Source organism: Gambusia affinis, linkage group LG19 (assembly GCF_019740435.1).
Source record: "Gambusia affinis linkage group LG19, SWU_Gaff_1.0, whole genome shotgun sequence".
Classification (NCBI taxonomy): Eukaryota; Metazoa; Chordata; class Actinopteri; order Cyprinodontiformes; family Poeciliidae; genus Gambusia; species Gambusia affinis.
Window position 1 is genome coordinate 5877205 of NC_057886.1, and position 16080 is coordinate 5893284.

At 41.6% G+C, this 16080-nt stretch overlaps 3 protein-coding genes, 1 long non-coding RNA gene and 1 other non-coding gene across 5 annotated transcripts; 3 read left to right on the forward strand and 2 right to left on the reverse strand.

Moving 5' to 3' along the window:
• Window positions 1–365: 365 nt before the first annotated feature.
• Window positions 366–519, forward strand: LOC122822647. Its single transcript, XR_006369179.1, has one exon. It is a non-coding gene; the product is annotated as a U12 minor spliceosomal RNA (small nuclear RNA).
• A 438-nt stretch (window positions 520–957) lies between these two features.
• On the forward strand, window positions 958–11066 carry fam234b (family with sequence similarity 234 member B). Its single transcript, XM_044100597.1, has 13 exons — window positions 958–1082; window positions 2378–2929; window positions 3231–3344; window positions 3418–3585; window positions 6683–6798; window positions 7017–7167; window positions 7262–7406; window positions 7908–8102; window positions 8265–8343; window positions 8438–8605; window positions 8690–8810; window positions 9993–10219; window positions 10321–11066. Exons 1-13 carry the CDS (start codon window positions 1022–1024, stop codon window positions 10321–10323), a joined length of 2100 nt encoding a protein of 699 aa, XP_043956532.1. The 5' UTR covers window positions 958–1021; the 3' UTR covers window positions 10324–11066.
• Window positions 1571–12048, reverse strand: LOC122822154. The gene is made up of 3 exons (XR_006369107.1): window positions 11748–12048; window positions 3040–3620; window positions 1571–2948 (listed from the first exon to the last, which is right to left on the reverse strand). It is a non-coding gene; the product is annotated as an uncharacterized LOC122822154 (long non-coding RNA).
• Window positions 11184–12664, forward strand: LOC122822152 (essential MCU regulator, mitochondrial-like). Its single transcript, XM_044100599.1, has 3 exons — window positions 11184–12008; window positions 12217–12358; window positions 12441–12664. Exons 1-2 carry the CDS (start codon window positions 11850–11852, stop codon window positions 12352–12354), a joined length of 297 nt encoding a protein of 98 aa, XP_043956534.1. The 5' UTR covers window positions 11184–11849; the 3' UTR covers window positions 12355–12358; window positions 12441–12664.
• A 1154-nt stretch (window positions 12665–13818) lies between these two features.
• Window positions 13819–15122, reverse strand: ndufa6 (NADH:ubiquinone oxidoreductase subunit A6). The gene is made up of 3 exons (XM_044100598.1): window positions 14947–15122; window positions 14165–14280; window positions 13819–14037 (listed from the first exon to the last, which is right to left on the reverse strand). Exons 1-3 carry the CDS (start codon window positions 15119–15121, stop codon window positions 13906–13908), a joined length of 423 nt encoding a protein of 140 aa, XP_043956533.1. The 5' UTR covers window position 15122; the 3' UTR covers window positions 13819–13905.
• Window positions 15123–16080: the final 958 nt, after the last annotated feature.

Sequence of the window (16080 nt, forward strand, 5' to 3'; positions counted from 1 at the left end):
TAGACTTGGCAGTTTTATTCATTTTACCATCATGGACTTTAACATTAAGGATACCGTACCTTTAATTATTAAAATTGACCGTTTTATTATTTTATAATCTGTTATTGGTTACTCTCAACGAAATCCAAAAGAATTCGAATTACCCACAAGGCTTTGCGCCCCCTTTTTATGCATTTATACGTTTTTTAGGCAAATAGATTGCTTTATGTTTATCAGAGTACATTGCTTTTGAATAATATTACTTCGCCTATTGCAAGATATTCGTGCAAACATAATTACTCTCCAATCGGTCGCCTTCATTCCGCACCCTGACTGAGAACGCCATGGCAAGATGTCTAGAGCTGCTAATCGACGCTCCATTGGTTATGCCTTAAACTGATGAGTAAGGAAAATAACGATGCGGGGTGACGCCCGTATCCTCGTTCACAATACGAGAGGAATTTTTGAAAGGGCATAGGTCTGCCCGTTTAGGTGACTCGCCTACTTTGCGAGATGCCTTGCGGGACCAGGACCTTCCCCGCCACCAAATCTATGTGAAAAGCGAAATATTGAAAATAAAATCTTAGAGATTTAATGGTTATATAAATCATGCAACTCTTATATCTCATTTTGCTAGAATGACAAGTCCGATAATGCAGCTGGGCATCAGGACCCAGAAGCCATACCAGTAGCTGTGAGTTGTTGTTAGACATTTCAAATAAACTATCTATATTACTTTAACTTTGATCATTCAGTTTTCTGATTTCAAAGGGGAAAATGAACACATAAAAGCTATATAACAATATGACTGTATTTTTTACATGGATTTTGTAATAACTATAAAAGGATTTACATACTTTAGTTATATAATTTGAATGGAAAAACCCCACTAATTATTCAGTCTGTCTTACTTTCCCCTGGGTTATTTGCAGGACAAAACGCGCCACACCAGCCTCAGAGGAAAAACCCCAACTCCCAGAATGCATTTGAGCACAGCTGGTTGGTCCCAGCGCTTGCTTATCGTGCTCGCTGCTCTGCGTCGATGTCGAGAGGGAGAGGAGAAGCAATGGCTGCAGCTCTGTCCCGTGCCCTCAAACTGCCTGGTGAGATGTGCGACAGTTATTCCTCCTTATTTCATAGAGTGACAGAGAAAAAAAAGAGAAAGCGACAGGTCGCTAATGGTAACACTGTAAACGGTTTGGTGTATTCTCCTATAATTATAGGCACGACGAATGTTTGGTTCATTCACTGGTTTTGTTAAGCGTAAACTGGCTTGTATCATCACATTTTTGTGAATAATGACGATGCTACATATGGCGGAAACCAGTTTATTTTTCAGTCCTACATTTAGCTGACAGCGAGCTAATGTAAGCTAATGTTTACCCGGCGAAAAACCTGCAGCTACGTGCAGAAATAGAAAATAAGACAGCGGATGAAGAAGATGAAATTTTACAGACGGTGTGCTACCAAAATACATTTATATATAATTTTTTTTATATATATATTCATATGTGTGTGTGTGTGTGTGTGTGTGTGTGTGTGTGTGTGTGTGTGTGTGTGTGTGTGTTAATATATGTAATTACCATTCATTCAATATATATAACTTTATTGTTGTTTTAATTATTATTGTGCTATGGCTCTATGGTTAAGATAGTCTCAGACTATGTTTAGCTTCTTCATCAGCATAAATAAAGTATTTAAAGTCAAATATAGACGCGTGAAAAATAAACAAATATGCCAGTAATGCTAAAAATGAACAGAATTTGCATGAGGACGGTGGTGACAGACTACTTGGAGGCACATTCCTGCAATTTGGAAAAAAACAGAGTTTCTACACCTGAAGGTGCTAATTCCAAACATTCCTTCTCCACCACCAGTAAGGTAGTGGATAGATATATAGACATATATCTATGTATATGTATTATTATTATTATTAGTTTTTTTTTACAAATGAAATTCATATTCAGTCTTCCTTTGCTTTCCTAAATAAAAGCCAACTCCAGAAGCCGCCTAGTAAGTAAACAGTTGAATCTGTTTAACTTAATCTCAGTATGAATTTCTTTGTTTGTTGAAAAACAAAGAAACCTCTGAAGCCGTCAAAGGTTTGCTCGTGAACAAACCTCATCATGAAGGCCAAGCAACAACACAGACAGGAGGTTGTGGAGCCTTTAAGGCAAGAGTTGGTTATAAAAAAAACCCCCAACAAACTTTGATCAATTCTCAATGCAATATCCAATCGATTATGCAAAAAAGTGAAATGGAAGACCGCTGACCTACTAAGAACATCTGCTAGCATTGTACGAGTGGCCATGGTAACCCTGAAGAGCATACTTCCTTGGTTTTATGAGTGCTCTGTGTTGTCATAGCAACCAATCCAGTTTTGTTCTTGTTCCCGCAGGGAAGAAGGGCTCAGAGCTCGGGGAGTACGACCCTCTCACCCAGGCGGACAGCGACGACGAGAGCGAAGAGGATGACCTCGTGCTCAACTACCCCAGAAACGGCCTGGGCAGGGACGGCTGCCTGGCCCCGGGCTCCTCCAAGCTGCGCAATGGGAGGTTGGGGAGGCTCGTCGGCGCCACCGACGGGGCGCGGGTCGAGGAGGAGGAGGAAGAAGAAGACGACGACCAGTGGACGGACCAGGTTTCCGGCAAGCCCAGAAGGAGCCGAGACGACCTGAGGGGCGGCCAGTACTGGAGCCGCGGGGAGCTGGGGAACGCGGAGGACCGGGGAGGAGGAGCCGGGCCGTCTGGGGCCGCCGGGCTGGGCTCCCACAGCTCTCAGGCAGAGGAGAAGAGGAAGAGAGCGAAAAATGCGATCCGGAGCGCGTTTTTCCTGGTGCCTCTTGCCTGTGCCATGTTGATTGTACTGCTGTGTGCGTTCCTGGTTCCCTGCCAGAAGGCAGAGCTGGAGAAGAAGCTGCGGTGGGAACGAGCGCTGGGAGACGCAGGAGGTATAGATGACTCAGGAAGCTGTAGTGTACAGTCAAACATACACATGCACTTAATAGCAGGTCGGCAAATCAGGGCGAAATAAACACCTAAAGCAGCACTTAAGACTTACTGAGGAGTCCTGCTGTCTAGACTGCCACGTCTCTTTTTATATTTAGTCACTTGTGACTATACAGCATGGTTTGTGTTTCTCTGCATCCCGACACTTAAAAAGGCTTCAAATAAAAATAAAACCAGCTTCAGCTAGAGCATCTGGTGGACTTAGCGGGAGTAGGCTAACATTTCTCCTTGCTCGCTGTTCAGGCGTCACTCCGCCCGCGCTGGCTTTATGGGACGTTGACGGCGACTCGGTGGAGGACGTGCTTTTGGGCGTTACTGAATGGACCAACGGCACGCATGCAACGCAAAGGAGCAAAGGTAAGCTCTGTGAAAAGGATGTTTTGGGTTTGTTTTATTTCTCCCCCCTCTAAAAAGGATTTTATCGTTCCAGTTTACAGCGCGGTGGCCGTCTGTGCCGCCAGCGGCCGGGTGCTGTGGAGGGAGGTTCTGAACGAGCCCGTCATGTACCTCCAGTGCGGTCTGCAGCTGAGCACGCAACCGTCGCCTGTTTGCCTCATTATCGGAAAGTCCAACCTCATGGCGGTCAACGGCGCCACAGGTTAGGATCGCCTTCATGAAGCACCGACGAATCACCTAAGAAAAAAAAAGAAGCTATTTTTGTATTTTGTCATTTTATGGATCCCACAAACTTACATTGTTTAACTTGGATGTAAGATCTTCAGATTTTGGTGGGCACACTTCTCCTAATCTTGCTAATGCGCCAACAGTGCAGCTACTTTTTAGCTTAGCGCGTCAGTGTTTGAAAACTTTGAAAACGTCTAGCGGACTTGACGTCGCCTAAATTACATTTTCCATAGAAATTCTAAAACGGTAATTTACTTGGCTGCTTTGTAGACTTTCAGTTTAATAAACTTTGACACTCTGTGTTGAAGTTTTGGTTTTCAACTTGAAGAATTCTTCCACTTGTTAGCTGTTTATATCCGTGCTTTTATTTTGAAGTCATTTTCTCCCCTCACGTTTTCCATCCTCCCCACATAAGTTTATTTAAAATAAAAAATCCGCAGTCGAGAACAAGATAAAAATATAAATGCCATATGAATTATAGAATATGTAAATTAATTTGACGCTCAGTGGTTGTAATCTTTGAAGGAAGATAAAATTTGACTTTAGCCTTTAAAATTTAATTTAAGGACTCTGCAGACAACTGAAGATAAAAAAAAATCTGGAAATTTTTAATTAACTACTGAGATCTATATAATATATAATAAATATTAAATATTTGTTATTTAATAAATAGAAATAGTGCTCAATTATGAACCAGGTTCACAGACAAAAAATAGAGACTTTAGTGTTAAGTTTAGACGCCGAAAAGGCATTCGATTCCGTGAGGTGGCCCTTTTTATACCAGGTCCTTGAGAGATTTGGATTTGATAAATCTATAATAGATACTATATCTGGGTTGTATGATAAACCAACAGCCAGAATTAAAATTAATGGAGACCTTACTGAATCATTCATACTCGAGCGAGGTACTCGACAGGGCTGCTGTCTGTCGCCACTCCTCTTCGCCTTGTTTATAGAACCATTGAGCCAATGGATCAGACAAAGACGGGATATAACTGGAATAAGGACCATTGGAGGAGAGCAAAAATTGGCATTGTTTGCTGATGACTTGTTGCTTGTTATATCTCATCCTACTCAGGCTCTCCCCAAGTTAATGAAAATCTTATCAGATTTCGGTCTATACTCAGGGTACAAGGTTAATGTGAACAAAACACAGGCTCTAACGGTGAATTATGATCCACCAGCTGAAATTAAAAATTGCTATAAATGGAAATGGGAGGCAGATAGTATTAGGTACCTGGGGGTGGTGATCCACCGTGACCCTAATGAAATGTTTGAAGCCAATTATGCCCCCTTGAACACAGCCATAAAGTCAGATATCCAAAGATGGAATGCCATACCTTTTTTAGACCTACACTCCAGGATTGAGTCAGTTAATTTAAACATTCTCCCCCGACTTTTGTATTTATTTCAATCCTACCAGTTCCGATACCGTCAAAACAATTTGTAGAATGGGATAAGATGCTGTCCAAATACATTTGGAAAGGGAAAAAAGCCAGAGTCAAATACAAAACTCTACAATTAAAAAAGGAAAAAGGGGGTTGTGGGCTTCCATGTTTACGAGAATATTTCTGTGCAGCTCAGTTGAGACCTTTGATATGTTTGTGTTGTCCGGATTACACTGCAGGATGGAAAAATGTGGAAGGGGAAACGGTCAAAACAATGCCGATTAAAGCCATAATAGCTGACACAAAATTACAGAGTAAAATTAATTTGGCAGATGAACCAATATCACAAGTAATGATATCTGCATGGAACGCAATTAGAATTTGTGATTTAGAAAATGCCTCTAAACTCTTAAGATGGTGCGCCATTTATTCGGATTTCCCCAAATCAACAGGACGATAGATTCAAGAAGTGGATTTCAAAAGGCCTAACTAATTACTATTCCTTTCTCCATAAAGGACGTTCCAATGCTTTGAGACCCTGAAAAGAAAACATGATTTATGTGCAGATGACTTTTTTAGATTTTTACAGGTCAGAAATTATTTTAATAAAGAGCTAAAAGTACATTTACATAATTTGAGATTTGTGGAAACGTTTATATTACTAACTAAATCAAAACCAGGTAAAACAATTTCCAGGTTATATGGACGCCATCCTGCGATGTAAGAAGGACAGCACTGTTTACATTAAAATGAAGTGGGAAAAAGAAGCCAGCCTGACAATTTCAGAAGAAGATTGGGGCCACATCTGTAAGATTCCATGGACAACAACAAGATCGAAGGTTTGGCGTGAATTCTGCTGGAAAAATATTATAAGATTTTTTATAACCCCAAAGCAGAAACGATACCAGGGAAGGGGTTCTACCTGCTGGAGATGTGGAAGGGATGACGCCAATCATTTCCATATTTTCTGGGATTGCCAAACCATTCAGCAATATTGGTCTCAAATCCATAATCATTTACAGAACATCTTCACGGCTAATTTTCCTTTAACTTTTGAATGCATATTTTTATGTAACATACCGGTTGACAAACTGAACTACAACGATCAAAAACTTCTGTTCATTTTACTGGCCGGGAGCAAAAAGGCCCTCACAAGAAAATGGCTTAAACGGGAACCTCCAACAACTGAAGACTGGATAAATGTAGTGAAAGAGATCTATATACTGGAGAGACTATCTTTTTCCATTAATGTGCAGAGAGATGCTTTCTACAAGATATGGTCAAAGTGGACAGAATATGTTAAACCTGTTGTGTCTGATTTTTCGTAAACCTTGCTGTCATTCAGATTTATGCTCTAACTTGATATGTCCATTATTGGTCGGTACTCGGGTTGCCCCGCCGCTCCCATTTAAGTTTGTTTTGTTTTTGTTTTGTTTTTGTTTTTTTTGTTTTTTTTTTCTTCTTCCTTTTTTTTTTTTTCTTTCTTTCTCTCTTGTCTAAACTTAGAAAATAGAGGAAGCATGTAACAATGTGAATGTATTCGGCGCAATTATATAATTGTATTGTAATGTGCCTTCTCAATAAAAATTGTTAATAATAAAAAAAGAAATAGTGCTCAAGCTCCTAATATGTGATCAAAGATGGGGTTTTTTTTTCTCTCTCTCTCTCTCTCTCTCTCTTTAGGAAGGAAGTTGTGGTCGGTCGCCCTTAGAAACATTGAATCCCAGGCAGTGTTGCTTCCTGACATCCAGGGTGACTCCGTCCCAGATCTGCTTCTAGCTACTCTACCTGCTGATGAGGTAAAAACACGCCAACTGTTTGACGTTTTCACATTCAGCTTTCATTTCATTTAAAAATGAGTGCAACTGTAAGAGATTTTATTTTTTTTTTTCCCCCCCTATTTCTTCCTGCCATTTTCCCCGATTCTCAATCACCGTGTAGCTAAACGGACCTGAATCATGACGATTTGTTTCGACTTATTTCTGTATTGACGTGCGTTTTTAATATTCATTTTCAGGCTTTGGATTTGTCGCTGACTTTGATCTCCGGACAGACGGGAAAGAAAATCGGACATCCCGTCCCCTTCAACCTTAAAGGCCAGGGAAAGCTCATTGGCCCGCTGCTGCACGAGACCCAGCAAGGAGCGTACTACATCCTGTTTGGACTGGGTGAGGCAGAGCGAGACCGGACTCTCAACCACAGCTACACCGACTGAAACCGATTGAGTTCCACCTTCATCATCTATGTGATTCTTGTCTCCAGGTAACATCCAGGCCATCTCTTTGCAAGACATCTACGTTCGTGCGCTGGACAAAATGCCCGAAACGCGTTTTGTTTTGAGGAAGGACATGAGCTGGGAGAACATGAAGAACGCCACTTCCTCCTCCTCCTTTATCTCCATTTACAGGTACGACGTTCAGTTATTGCTTCTCAGAGCTCTTAAGGTTTTAAGATAAACTCTCCTAAAAGAGAAAGGAAAAAAAATCCCAGCTCTAATTTGAGTGCATTTACATATTGAGAGGGAAAAAAAATGTATGTTTGAGAAACATGACGTGTGATATTTAGTGACACGGGAGTCTTGTATTTACGACGGCGTATTATGGCCATCGCAGATAGAATAAACAAAAAAGAAGTGAAACGCAGAAATTTTGAGATTAATCTTAGATTTTTTTAAAAATGGGACATTTCTGAGTTTCAAAAGTCTAAAATTGTCAACTGTTGAAACTCAGACATTTCCAAGTTTTTTTTCTAGAAAATCTCTGAAATTAATCTCAAAATTTCAGAGTCTATTTCTGCTTAAATTACCTTTTTTTTTTCTATCCAAAATGTCCTTAATGCACCATAATCCATGTTCAAGATAATGGAGTAATCTCATGTCCTAAATCCTCCTTCTTCTTCTTCTTTTTAGTGGATCAGAGCGTGTGGAGTTCCTGCTCCCCCTGGTGGCCGGTTTTGGGAACAACCGCAACAGTCTGGACGCAGTCTCCAACCTGAACTCGACCAGAAGCGACTGGGTGCTGTTCTACGGAGCCAGCACGCTGTCCGTGCTCAGGCAGCGCGACTTACACAAGCAGTGGACTTTCAGCAACGCTTCGATTCACAGGTCGCACACCTCCGAGTGTCTGAGCAGCGTAAAAATGATGAAACATTTCCGCTTCTGTCGATGCAAATTATTCTGAAGTTATTGAATCTTAATCAATGTGCTGAATAGCTTCAGTACGAATGTAATAAGAGGGGAAAAAAAAAATTTAATGTTTCCCCACAGCGAGCCAGCTTTGGGTCACTTCAACAGCGATGGAATCCTGGACCTTTTTGTCCAGCATTCGGCAAACGGCATCATGACGGTAAATATCTGCTTATGTGACTCTTCGGTAATGTCAGGCGTTTTCTTTTTCGACTCAGACCCACAGTTGTCCCGCCCTGCTCTCCCTCCGCTAGGCGCTGATCATCAGCGGGGCGAGCGGGACGCCCCTCTGGAAGGCTGAGTTTGTGTGCCCTCGTCTCGTTTTGGGAGCGTCCGCCATATCGACCTCGACCGGCCAATCGGTCTTCCTGTTCTGGGCCAGCGAGCCAATCAGAGCCCAGAGGAACGTTCCCAGGACGACGGTGAGCCTCTGCGGCCGAGACCGAGCGTCTGCTGGAGGACTAATAAAAACGGTGTCGCGTGACTTTGTGCCAAACTGTGTCCAGATGGCGCCGGGCGTGGCGGCAGCGGAGCCGCTCATCAGGAAGCTCTTCCTGCTGCATCCCGCGCATCCTGCAGCGCTGCTGCAGCTCAGCAGCACCACGGACACAGCGGTGACATCTGCAGGTGAGACGAAGCGAGGTGGCTCACCATTTCACCTCATGTTTTACAATGGAGTCATTTACAAATTTGCAGAAGCGTTCATGCTCCGGTTAAAATCTTTCTGTCACATTGTAGCAGTGGTCAGCAAGATTCACAGCCCAAAGAGGCGTTTTTATCCTCAGTCTAACTAAATGAAACCCACTTTGAGCTGCAAATATTACATAACCCTTCTCAAAAAAAGAAAAGACATTTTACGCATTTTGATAAATGTCCACTGCAGGAAGTTTATTTGTTAAAGAATAACTATTTTTTTGCTCCTATTTTTAGGTTTTAAACGTTTTCTAAACAGTTTCACGTTCTTAAACATAGTTTCCATCCGAATAATAAAAATAGATGAAGAAAAATTACTGGTATTTTTTTCAGTGTCATTCTATTGTAGAAATTGCAATTATTCTGTGTAAAATAGCTGAAACCTGCATTTGTTCTATATATCCATTTCTAAAACTGTTTTATCATTTTTAGTTGAAAGATGTTAAGAACCATTAAAAACCACTCGTGGCTCCAGAGCCGCAGGCTGCAGACCCCTGCACTATAGTCATAAACCTCAATGTATTTTATTGGGATTTTATGTAATGGACCAACACAAAGTCGAACATAAATCTGAAATGGATGTTTACTTTAAAAAAATAAATAAAAGTCTTAAAAGTGTGGCATGCTCCTTTGCTTTGATTCCTTTAACATCCATTTCAAGTTAAATAATTACCAAGTAGAGTCTGTCTGTCTGTATACACAAATGCTGTGTGTGCTTATAAAATTAATATATTATATCACATTAAACACACCAACCTCCACTGGAATACATGGCGGTGGCTGCATCATGCTGTGGGAAAACTTAAACAATTAAAACAACCAGAGCTGAACATTTGGTGCATTGAAACCACATTTGTTTGAATAAAACACTTAACCAAGTTACAACGGTCCAGTCAAAGTTCAGATCTGAGGAAAATTGACAAGACTTGGACAAAACTGCTTTTCAAAATAAAAAAAATGCCTTCAATCCAATTTAACCGAGTTTTGCTTCACAGTTCACACTCGGGTTTATTTTTGTCGGTTGAGAACGTGAAACCAGTTGAAGTTGTTCAGTAGAAACTTGGAGGGGGGGGGAAAATGTTTCCAGTATGCGACATCCATCACTCTCCCTGGCAGTGAGCTACCTGGAGTATCTGAAAGACGCCACCTACATCACCGTGTCCTCCCGGCCCTCCACCGGCTCGGAGACCAGCGCTCAGATAGTGGAGAGCACCAGCCTCAGAGCCGCCATCAAGACGGGACAAATCGTCCAGCTGGGCGAAAACCAGAAAAGCGAGGCGGCCGGGAAAGTCACCGCCCACGAGGTGAACGCGTTTTTCAGGCGCCTCTCCTTCAAACCTCAGGTAACTTTGCTGTAATGATATTTGTTGTTTTTTTACATTTTCATCTATATACTGACACTGAATGATAACTGGATGCTTTTTTTGTGTGTGTGTGTGTGTAGTGATATAGAGCTGGAACGTCATGAGTCGTCAGCACTACTTCTTCTTCTGCACTAAAGGGTCACAATACATTGAAAGCCGTTTACATTCTGTTAGCTCTAATAAGAAGTTATACGTTACTGTGAATCTTTCTTTTCTGCGTAAAAATGTGTCTTTGTGTTGATTTGTTTTGTTCTTGATGTCGGAATTAACTTATTTTCCTCTTAGTGTTCATTTAACTGAAGCAGAACAACTCTATTCTGTAGTTAAAACTTGATATTTTTTGCTGCCAGAACATTTGAATGCATTGACATTCTGTTTATAGATCTTCCATATTTACTGGTCATGTCTACCAATAACTTGTTGTCACGCAGCTTCTATCATTCGCCTTCTCCTCAACACCGAGTTTTACTAGCGGGAGTCTGTAAATATTTATTAATGCAGATTATTTATTTTCTTTTATCTATCTTCTAAGGATTGTTCAATGGAGCGATGTTTTAGTACATGCTGGAATAAGCTGGGGGTTTTACAAAAACGCAACTGGAAGTCAATCCTACCTGCACGCACAGTTAAGCTACTAGTTTGTACACAAAATGGAGGAGGCATTTGCAACTGTTACATGGAAGCCCAAAGGGGACAAAAACGCCTGACATTCCGGTGACTGACAAAATACTTGTTGTATGGGCGTTGCTAAGGCATTATTAGCAACAAACATCAAATTCTGTATGCATGGAAATGGTACACTGAATAAAAGTGGTACTGAAATTTACTAATTTTGAGATTTTTTATTTATTTTTTTTAATAGAGAAAGACATGGACTTCTGAAAATGGATATGGGAAATCATAGGGACAGAAACTGAGTATCTGCAGAGTACAAGCAGAACAAAAAGCCGTTTGCAGCTGAAAGAGACTTATAGCAGGAAGTCAAATTTATTACAAAGTTGTTTTTGGACATGCAAAAGTATGTTGAAACTGCTATTTGTTTTTGTGAATATTTAAGAGAGAAATTCTGTTTTGTGTTTTTTAAGCTTTATAGGGGTGAAGTGTCTTGTACAAAGTTGCTAAAACCCAGAAGTGTGTAGTAGTAAAACGTTTCTCTCATATAGGACTATTGTTATCTTACAACATGGAGTTGAAATAAAATGTAAACATCAAATTAATTACAAAGGAAGGGTAAAAAGTACTAGGGGAAAGCTCTTAGGCGAAGCAGAATCTGAAGACAGAAAATAACACAAGAACAAGGAAGCTTGAGTCCATTAAAGTCTCTTTTTACTATAAAATGTTTTGGTTGTTTAACCAAAAATTGTGTTCCAGTAACATTACTGTCCCTCTTAAATATTCCTCACTTAAAAGTGACATTTACGGTGCAGTTAAACTACTCTTAAAAGGTGCTACGATTACGGCTCGCTTAAACCACATATTTTGTTAAACAGGAGGGTGCAGTTCTCACCTATCGACGCCAGATGGCGGTGTTGCAAAGCGAAATCTGCAGAACGATTTTTCTGGTCTTTTTCCGCATTGCTGCCGCATCACCTGCCAAAAAGCTGTGAACATGTCCTCGGCTGTCCTCGGTCGCCTGCTCAGGCTGTCAGCTGTCAGAAACGGCCCCCTCTCACCGCCGAGTCCCTCCACCGTGCCGGGGCGGACCGGGACGCCGAGCCGGACGGCCGTGTGCACGTCAAGCGGCGCCCTTCTGCCCAAACCCAAGAAGGTGAGAGCAGCGGTTGTTGTTGAGAACATGGCGTGCCATAAAAGAAAGAAGCCCGGTTATGAAATTAACACAGGAGGAAAAGAGAGAGAGAGAGAGAGAGAGAGACAACTGTGAATCCTTGAAGGGAGGAATGAGTCTGTAATGAGGTCTGTCTCACAGCTGCCATTTAAACTAATGAGAGTGTTTTTATGGTGGGGTCGTGTGGCAGACCCCCTTCGGCCTTATCCGGATCGTTCTGGTAGTGGTTCCCTTCTTGTATGTGGGGACTCAGATCAGCAAGAGCTTTGCGGCGCTGCTGGAGGAGCACGACATATTCGTCCCGGAGGACGACGACGACGATGACTGATCGGGTAACTCTGGGTTCCTCTCTGCTCATGTTCAGTCCGATGTGAAGATCCTAAGTTAACCTCTTACGTCTCATTTTCTCTGCAGATGATTGACGTTTTTATCGCTACCAAGTGTCAGTGATCACCAACGTAGAGAAATGCCTTCCTGGAGGTCCTGTTGCCGTCACCCTAAATCACCTCCGCCTGCACTCGTTTCAGGGATTTTGCTCCTATTTCACATACACGAGACTGCCGCTACACTTTCCTATCGTACTGTATTTGCATGCACTACAAGAGTCTTAATAAAAAGAAAAATCTAGCAAAACTCAATTGATTCGATTGCAGTTACCTTCTAGAAATTAGAACCACGATGAAAGATTGAAAGGATGAGTGCGGCCTACAGAGACATGTGGTGTCCAAACGTTTTAGCGCAAAGGCAAAAGTAAGGCCTAATCGTTCCTGGGACATTGCCACTCTTGAGTAACGTCAATTACTGACATGTTCAAAATTAATTTGTTAGTAAGACCGTGTTAACAGAACTGTGCTTGTATCCCAAAGTCACTATTCAACCATTTCCAACTAGATCTTAAAACCACAACCAACTCCTCTGTGATTAGTAGATTCTTTATGAACGCCAGCTGTTGTACTTCACCCCCAATGTCCTGTTAGAGTTAATGGAAAACTGAATCAAACCTTTTAACTCCAGGTAGTTCCTCTAGTTTTCTAATTAACGTACAACCTTTTCAATAAAACTATTTCTGTTGATGGTTTGGATCCACTAGTCCCAGAAGCACAGCCAAGGTCCAGAGTCGGGTCGTACTTGGAATCGTCTCCATATCCATTTCCTCTAGATTATAACTTTAGGCCTGCCCAATCGTTCGTCTTCATTCAAGTGCCAGTTTTTAAGCTGTCACACTTAATAATGTTGAACATTTGCCTTTTTAGAGGATTAAAAAAAAAAGTTGGCCATTTTGGAGCAATGCCACTTTCAAAATGCAAGTTTATACTCCAACTAGTAGTGAGTTATCAACCAAGAAGCCCCTGCTCCAAAACCAACAGGTATTCAATTGAATAGGCAAAACTTCAATTATTTTTACCCTTCTCAATAATCAAAGGGAAAATCTTAACTGCCCTTAAATCAGGCCGACTCTTGTTTCCTTTCAACTTGCTAAGAGAAACCTATTCAAGTATTATGCATTAGCGGTGCACCGATTGGAGTTTTCTGGTCCTTTACCGATCTTTAAAAAGCTAATTTGGCCTGACGGCAATTTTTCATAGATTTGCAAACCTTTGGGAAGGTGGAAGAGATCGGTTTTCTCCTACAAGTATCACCTGACCACACAAAATTAAGGAAATGGGGCCAATTTATTGGTGCACCCCTAGTACGCACCAATTTGATCACAAGACCAAAACAACACTCGCGTTTTAATTTACCTGGATCTCATATGACTCAGCAAGTCTGAAACAAAACAGGTGGAAGCATGTGAGAGTTAAAGTGTGTATTTACAATAAAGGGGAACATCTTTCACATTGGAAACGAGCAAAGACGGGTCAGAGGTGAGCTACACAGTTCAAGGGTCGTGTCCTTTGTAGAATTTGGACAGGAAGTCTGTCGCTCGAGGCTCTTCGCTCTCGTGGAAATAACGCATCACGTGGGTCTTCTGCTTCCAGACGTGGATGGTTTCTTGCAGTTCCATTTTGCCCTGCGGCGTGAATGAGAGACAGTTCAATGGGGCGAACATCTACACCGACTCAAATGTCACCAATATCCACTTTCGAGTCAAGACTGCGCACTGGCACCATGTTGGGCTGATGAAGTGTCACATTTACCTTAATGACCAGCATGTCGATCACGCGGGGGTCCGTGACGTGCTTGTTTTTGTCAAACATCTCCCGCACTTTGTCTCTGCCCTGGCGAGTCGTGATGTCCAGCTGAAACAGTGACACTGCAGACACACAGAGTCAGCATACGTCAGGATGCTGTAATCAACAAAGTTTACCATCAAAGTCATTATTAATAATAAGAAGAAGAGTTTTTAAAGAGACAGAGGCCAATTTTCAAGGCATTAAATCAGGAAGTCACATTTTTTTAAGTCATATAAACAACCTAATGTAACAGTTATTTAATTATGCTATAAAATGGCACTATGTGCCTGGAGAATATAAAATACTGCCCCTTTACGTCTTGCTCTAGGCTCCAACAAGTTTTTTGCTGACAAAAAATAATCTCCACAGTATGATGCTGCCACCGTGTCTCATCATGGGGATGGTGTGTGACAGGTGACGGATAGTTTTATGCCACACAGAGTTTAGCATGTTTGCTTTGTTCTCTACGTAGCATTTTGGTGTGCAAAATTCCACTTGGCATTCCTGCTCTACTTTCTATTGTTTTAGCAGTATTACATGCGTGTAAGTAGTGGCATGCAGCTCTTGTTTATTCAGATTAAAATGAGATACTGCCGACATGTCTCCAAAGCTTTAGAAAACACCGCGTCCTGGTTTAGGTCCAGTTAACCTCGACAATAATCTAAAGCTCCACAGAGGTACGACCTTGACGCTACCGCCGCCGTTTCAACACCCGGCTTTCAGCCTCCACGACGGGGCCCACGTACCTGTATTAGGTACCTCACGGTACCAGGCCCGGTACAGCTCCCGAACTCTGCGCTTCGCCTCGTTCAAGTCACGACTAAGAATGGGTTTCACCACTTTGGCAGCACCAGCTGCTGCTCGGGCCGCAGCGGTGGACGCCATGACAGTTGCTGAAGTTGAAGGCGTTTCCGCTCTCATAGGTTGAGGAAAAGAGCGCAGCTGCCCTCTAGTGGTCAGACGGCTAATTACATGACACGGCCAGTTGACTGTCGAGATGAATTGGAAAGAAAACGAATAAAAGTAATTTTAGTTATGAAACTCTCCAATACTGTATAAATAATTTGTATTTATTAAAACAAATGAATACTTAGATACTCAAAAGGTTCACGGAACAGCATTTATTCCCTGCAGAATTTTACAAGAGGATTATCAAAACGTTTTGATGCATCATAGCAGGAAGTACTGAAAGACTTATTCAGTATCGTAAGTCAATTGAATGTCAGGTTGGTTTTGGCTCCAGTTGTAGTGTCATAAAACGACAAATACCAATGTAAATGCTGGTATATTCTGTATCCCTACTTTGACGAGACTAAAGTAGAGATGTTTGTCGATAATACAGTCTGATATTTGGCAAAAACCAAGCAGAAATTTAGTGTAAAGACATGGAGGTGGAGGGGTGATGGTTAGGACTTATTCGCAGCCCGGGTTCTTAAGTCATCTGCAAAATCCTCTACTAACCTTTTCTAAAGTCAACCATAAGCCCATCTGTCCAACAGATGATGCTTTTCACAAACAAATGTGAAAATATAAAATCTACATAAATGTATATAAATATCTACAATATAAAAGTTGACAAAGGAAACCATCAAGGACTTGTGATGGCCTCGTCAAAGTCTGGACCTTTAAGTTCAGTTTTAGTGCCGTGGCAAGGACTTAAAAACAGAGAAAACTGGACAGAAAATACAGAAAAATCTACAAGGTATTGCAACGATTTGTGGTTCATGGAGTGAACTTTGTTTTGCTATTTTTGATTTTGTTCAATAAATAATGACAATGGAACTTGTTGCGTTTGTACACCTACTTGGAGAAGCATTCCCACAGCATGATGCTTCCACATTTTACCCTGAAGTCGGTGTGTTTTAGGGTCATGAGGTATT

What these genes read in the sequence shown, in the direction of transcription:
- fam234b (XM_044100597.1), top strand. Translation starts at nt 1,022, where the DNA reads ATGTCGAGAGGGAGAGGAGAAGCAATGGCTGCAGCTCTGTCCCGTGCC. An exon ending in AGCAACGCTTCGATTCACAG is followed by an intron (nt 8,103 to 8,264) that starts GTCGCACACCTC and finishes GTTTCCCCACAG; the next exon opens with CGAGCCAGCTTTGGGTCACT. An exon ending in CGGCAAACGGCATCATGACG is followed by an intron (nt 8,344 to 8,437) that starts GTAAATATCTGC and finishes TCCCTCCGCTAG; the next exon opens with GCGCTGATCATCAGCGGGGC.
- LOC122822152 (XM_044100599.1), top strand. Translation starts at nt 11,850, where the DNA reads ATGTCCTCGGCTGTCCTCGGTCGCCTGCTCAGGCTGTCAGCTGTCAGA. An exon ending in TTCTGCCCAAACCCAAGAAG is followed by an intron (nt 12,009 to 12,216) that starts GTGAGAGCAGCG and finishes GTCGTGTGGCAG; the next exon opens with ACCCCCTTCGGCCTTATCCG.
- ndufa6 (XM_044100598.1), bottom strand. Translation starts at nt 15,121, where the DNA reads ATGAGAGCGGAAACGCCTTCAACTTCAGCAACTGTCATGGCGTCCACC. An exon ending in CCGTGAGGTACCTAATACAG is followed by an intron (nt 14,281 to 14,946) that starts GTACGTGGGCCC and finishes GTGTGTCTGCAG; the next exon opens with TGTCACTGTTTCAGCTGGAC. An exon ending in TCGACATGCTGGTCATTAAG is followed by an intron (nt 14,038 to 14,164) that starts GTAAATGTGACA and finishes TTCACGCCGCAG; the next exon opens with GGCAAAATGGAACTGCAAGA.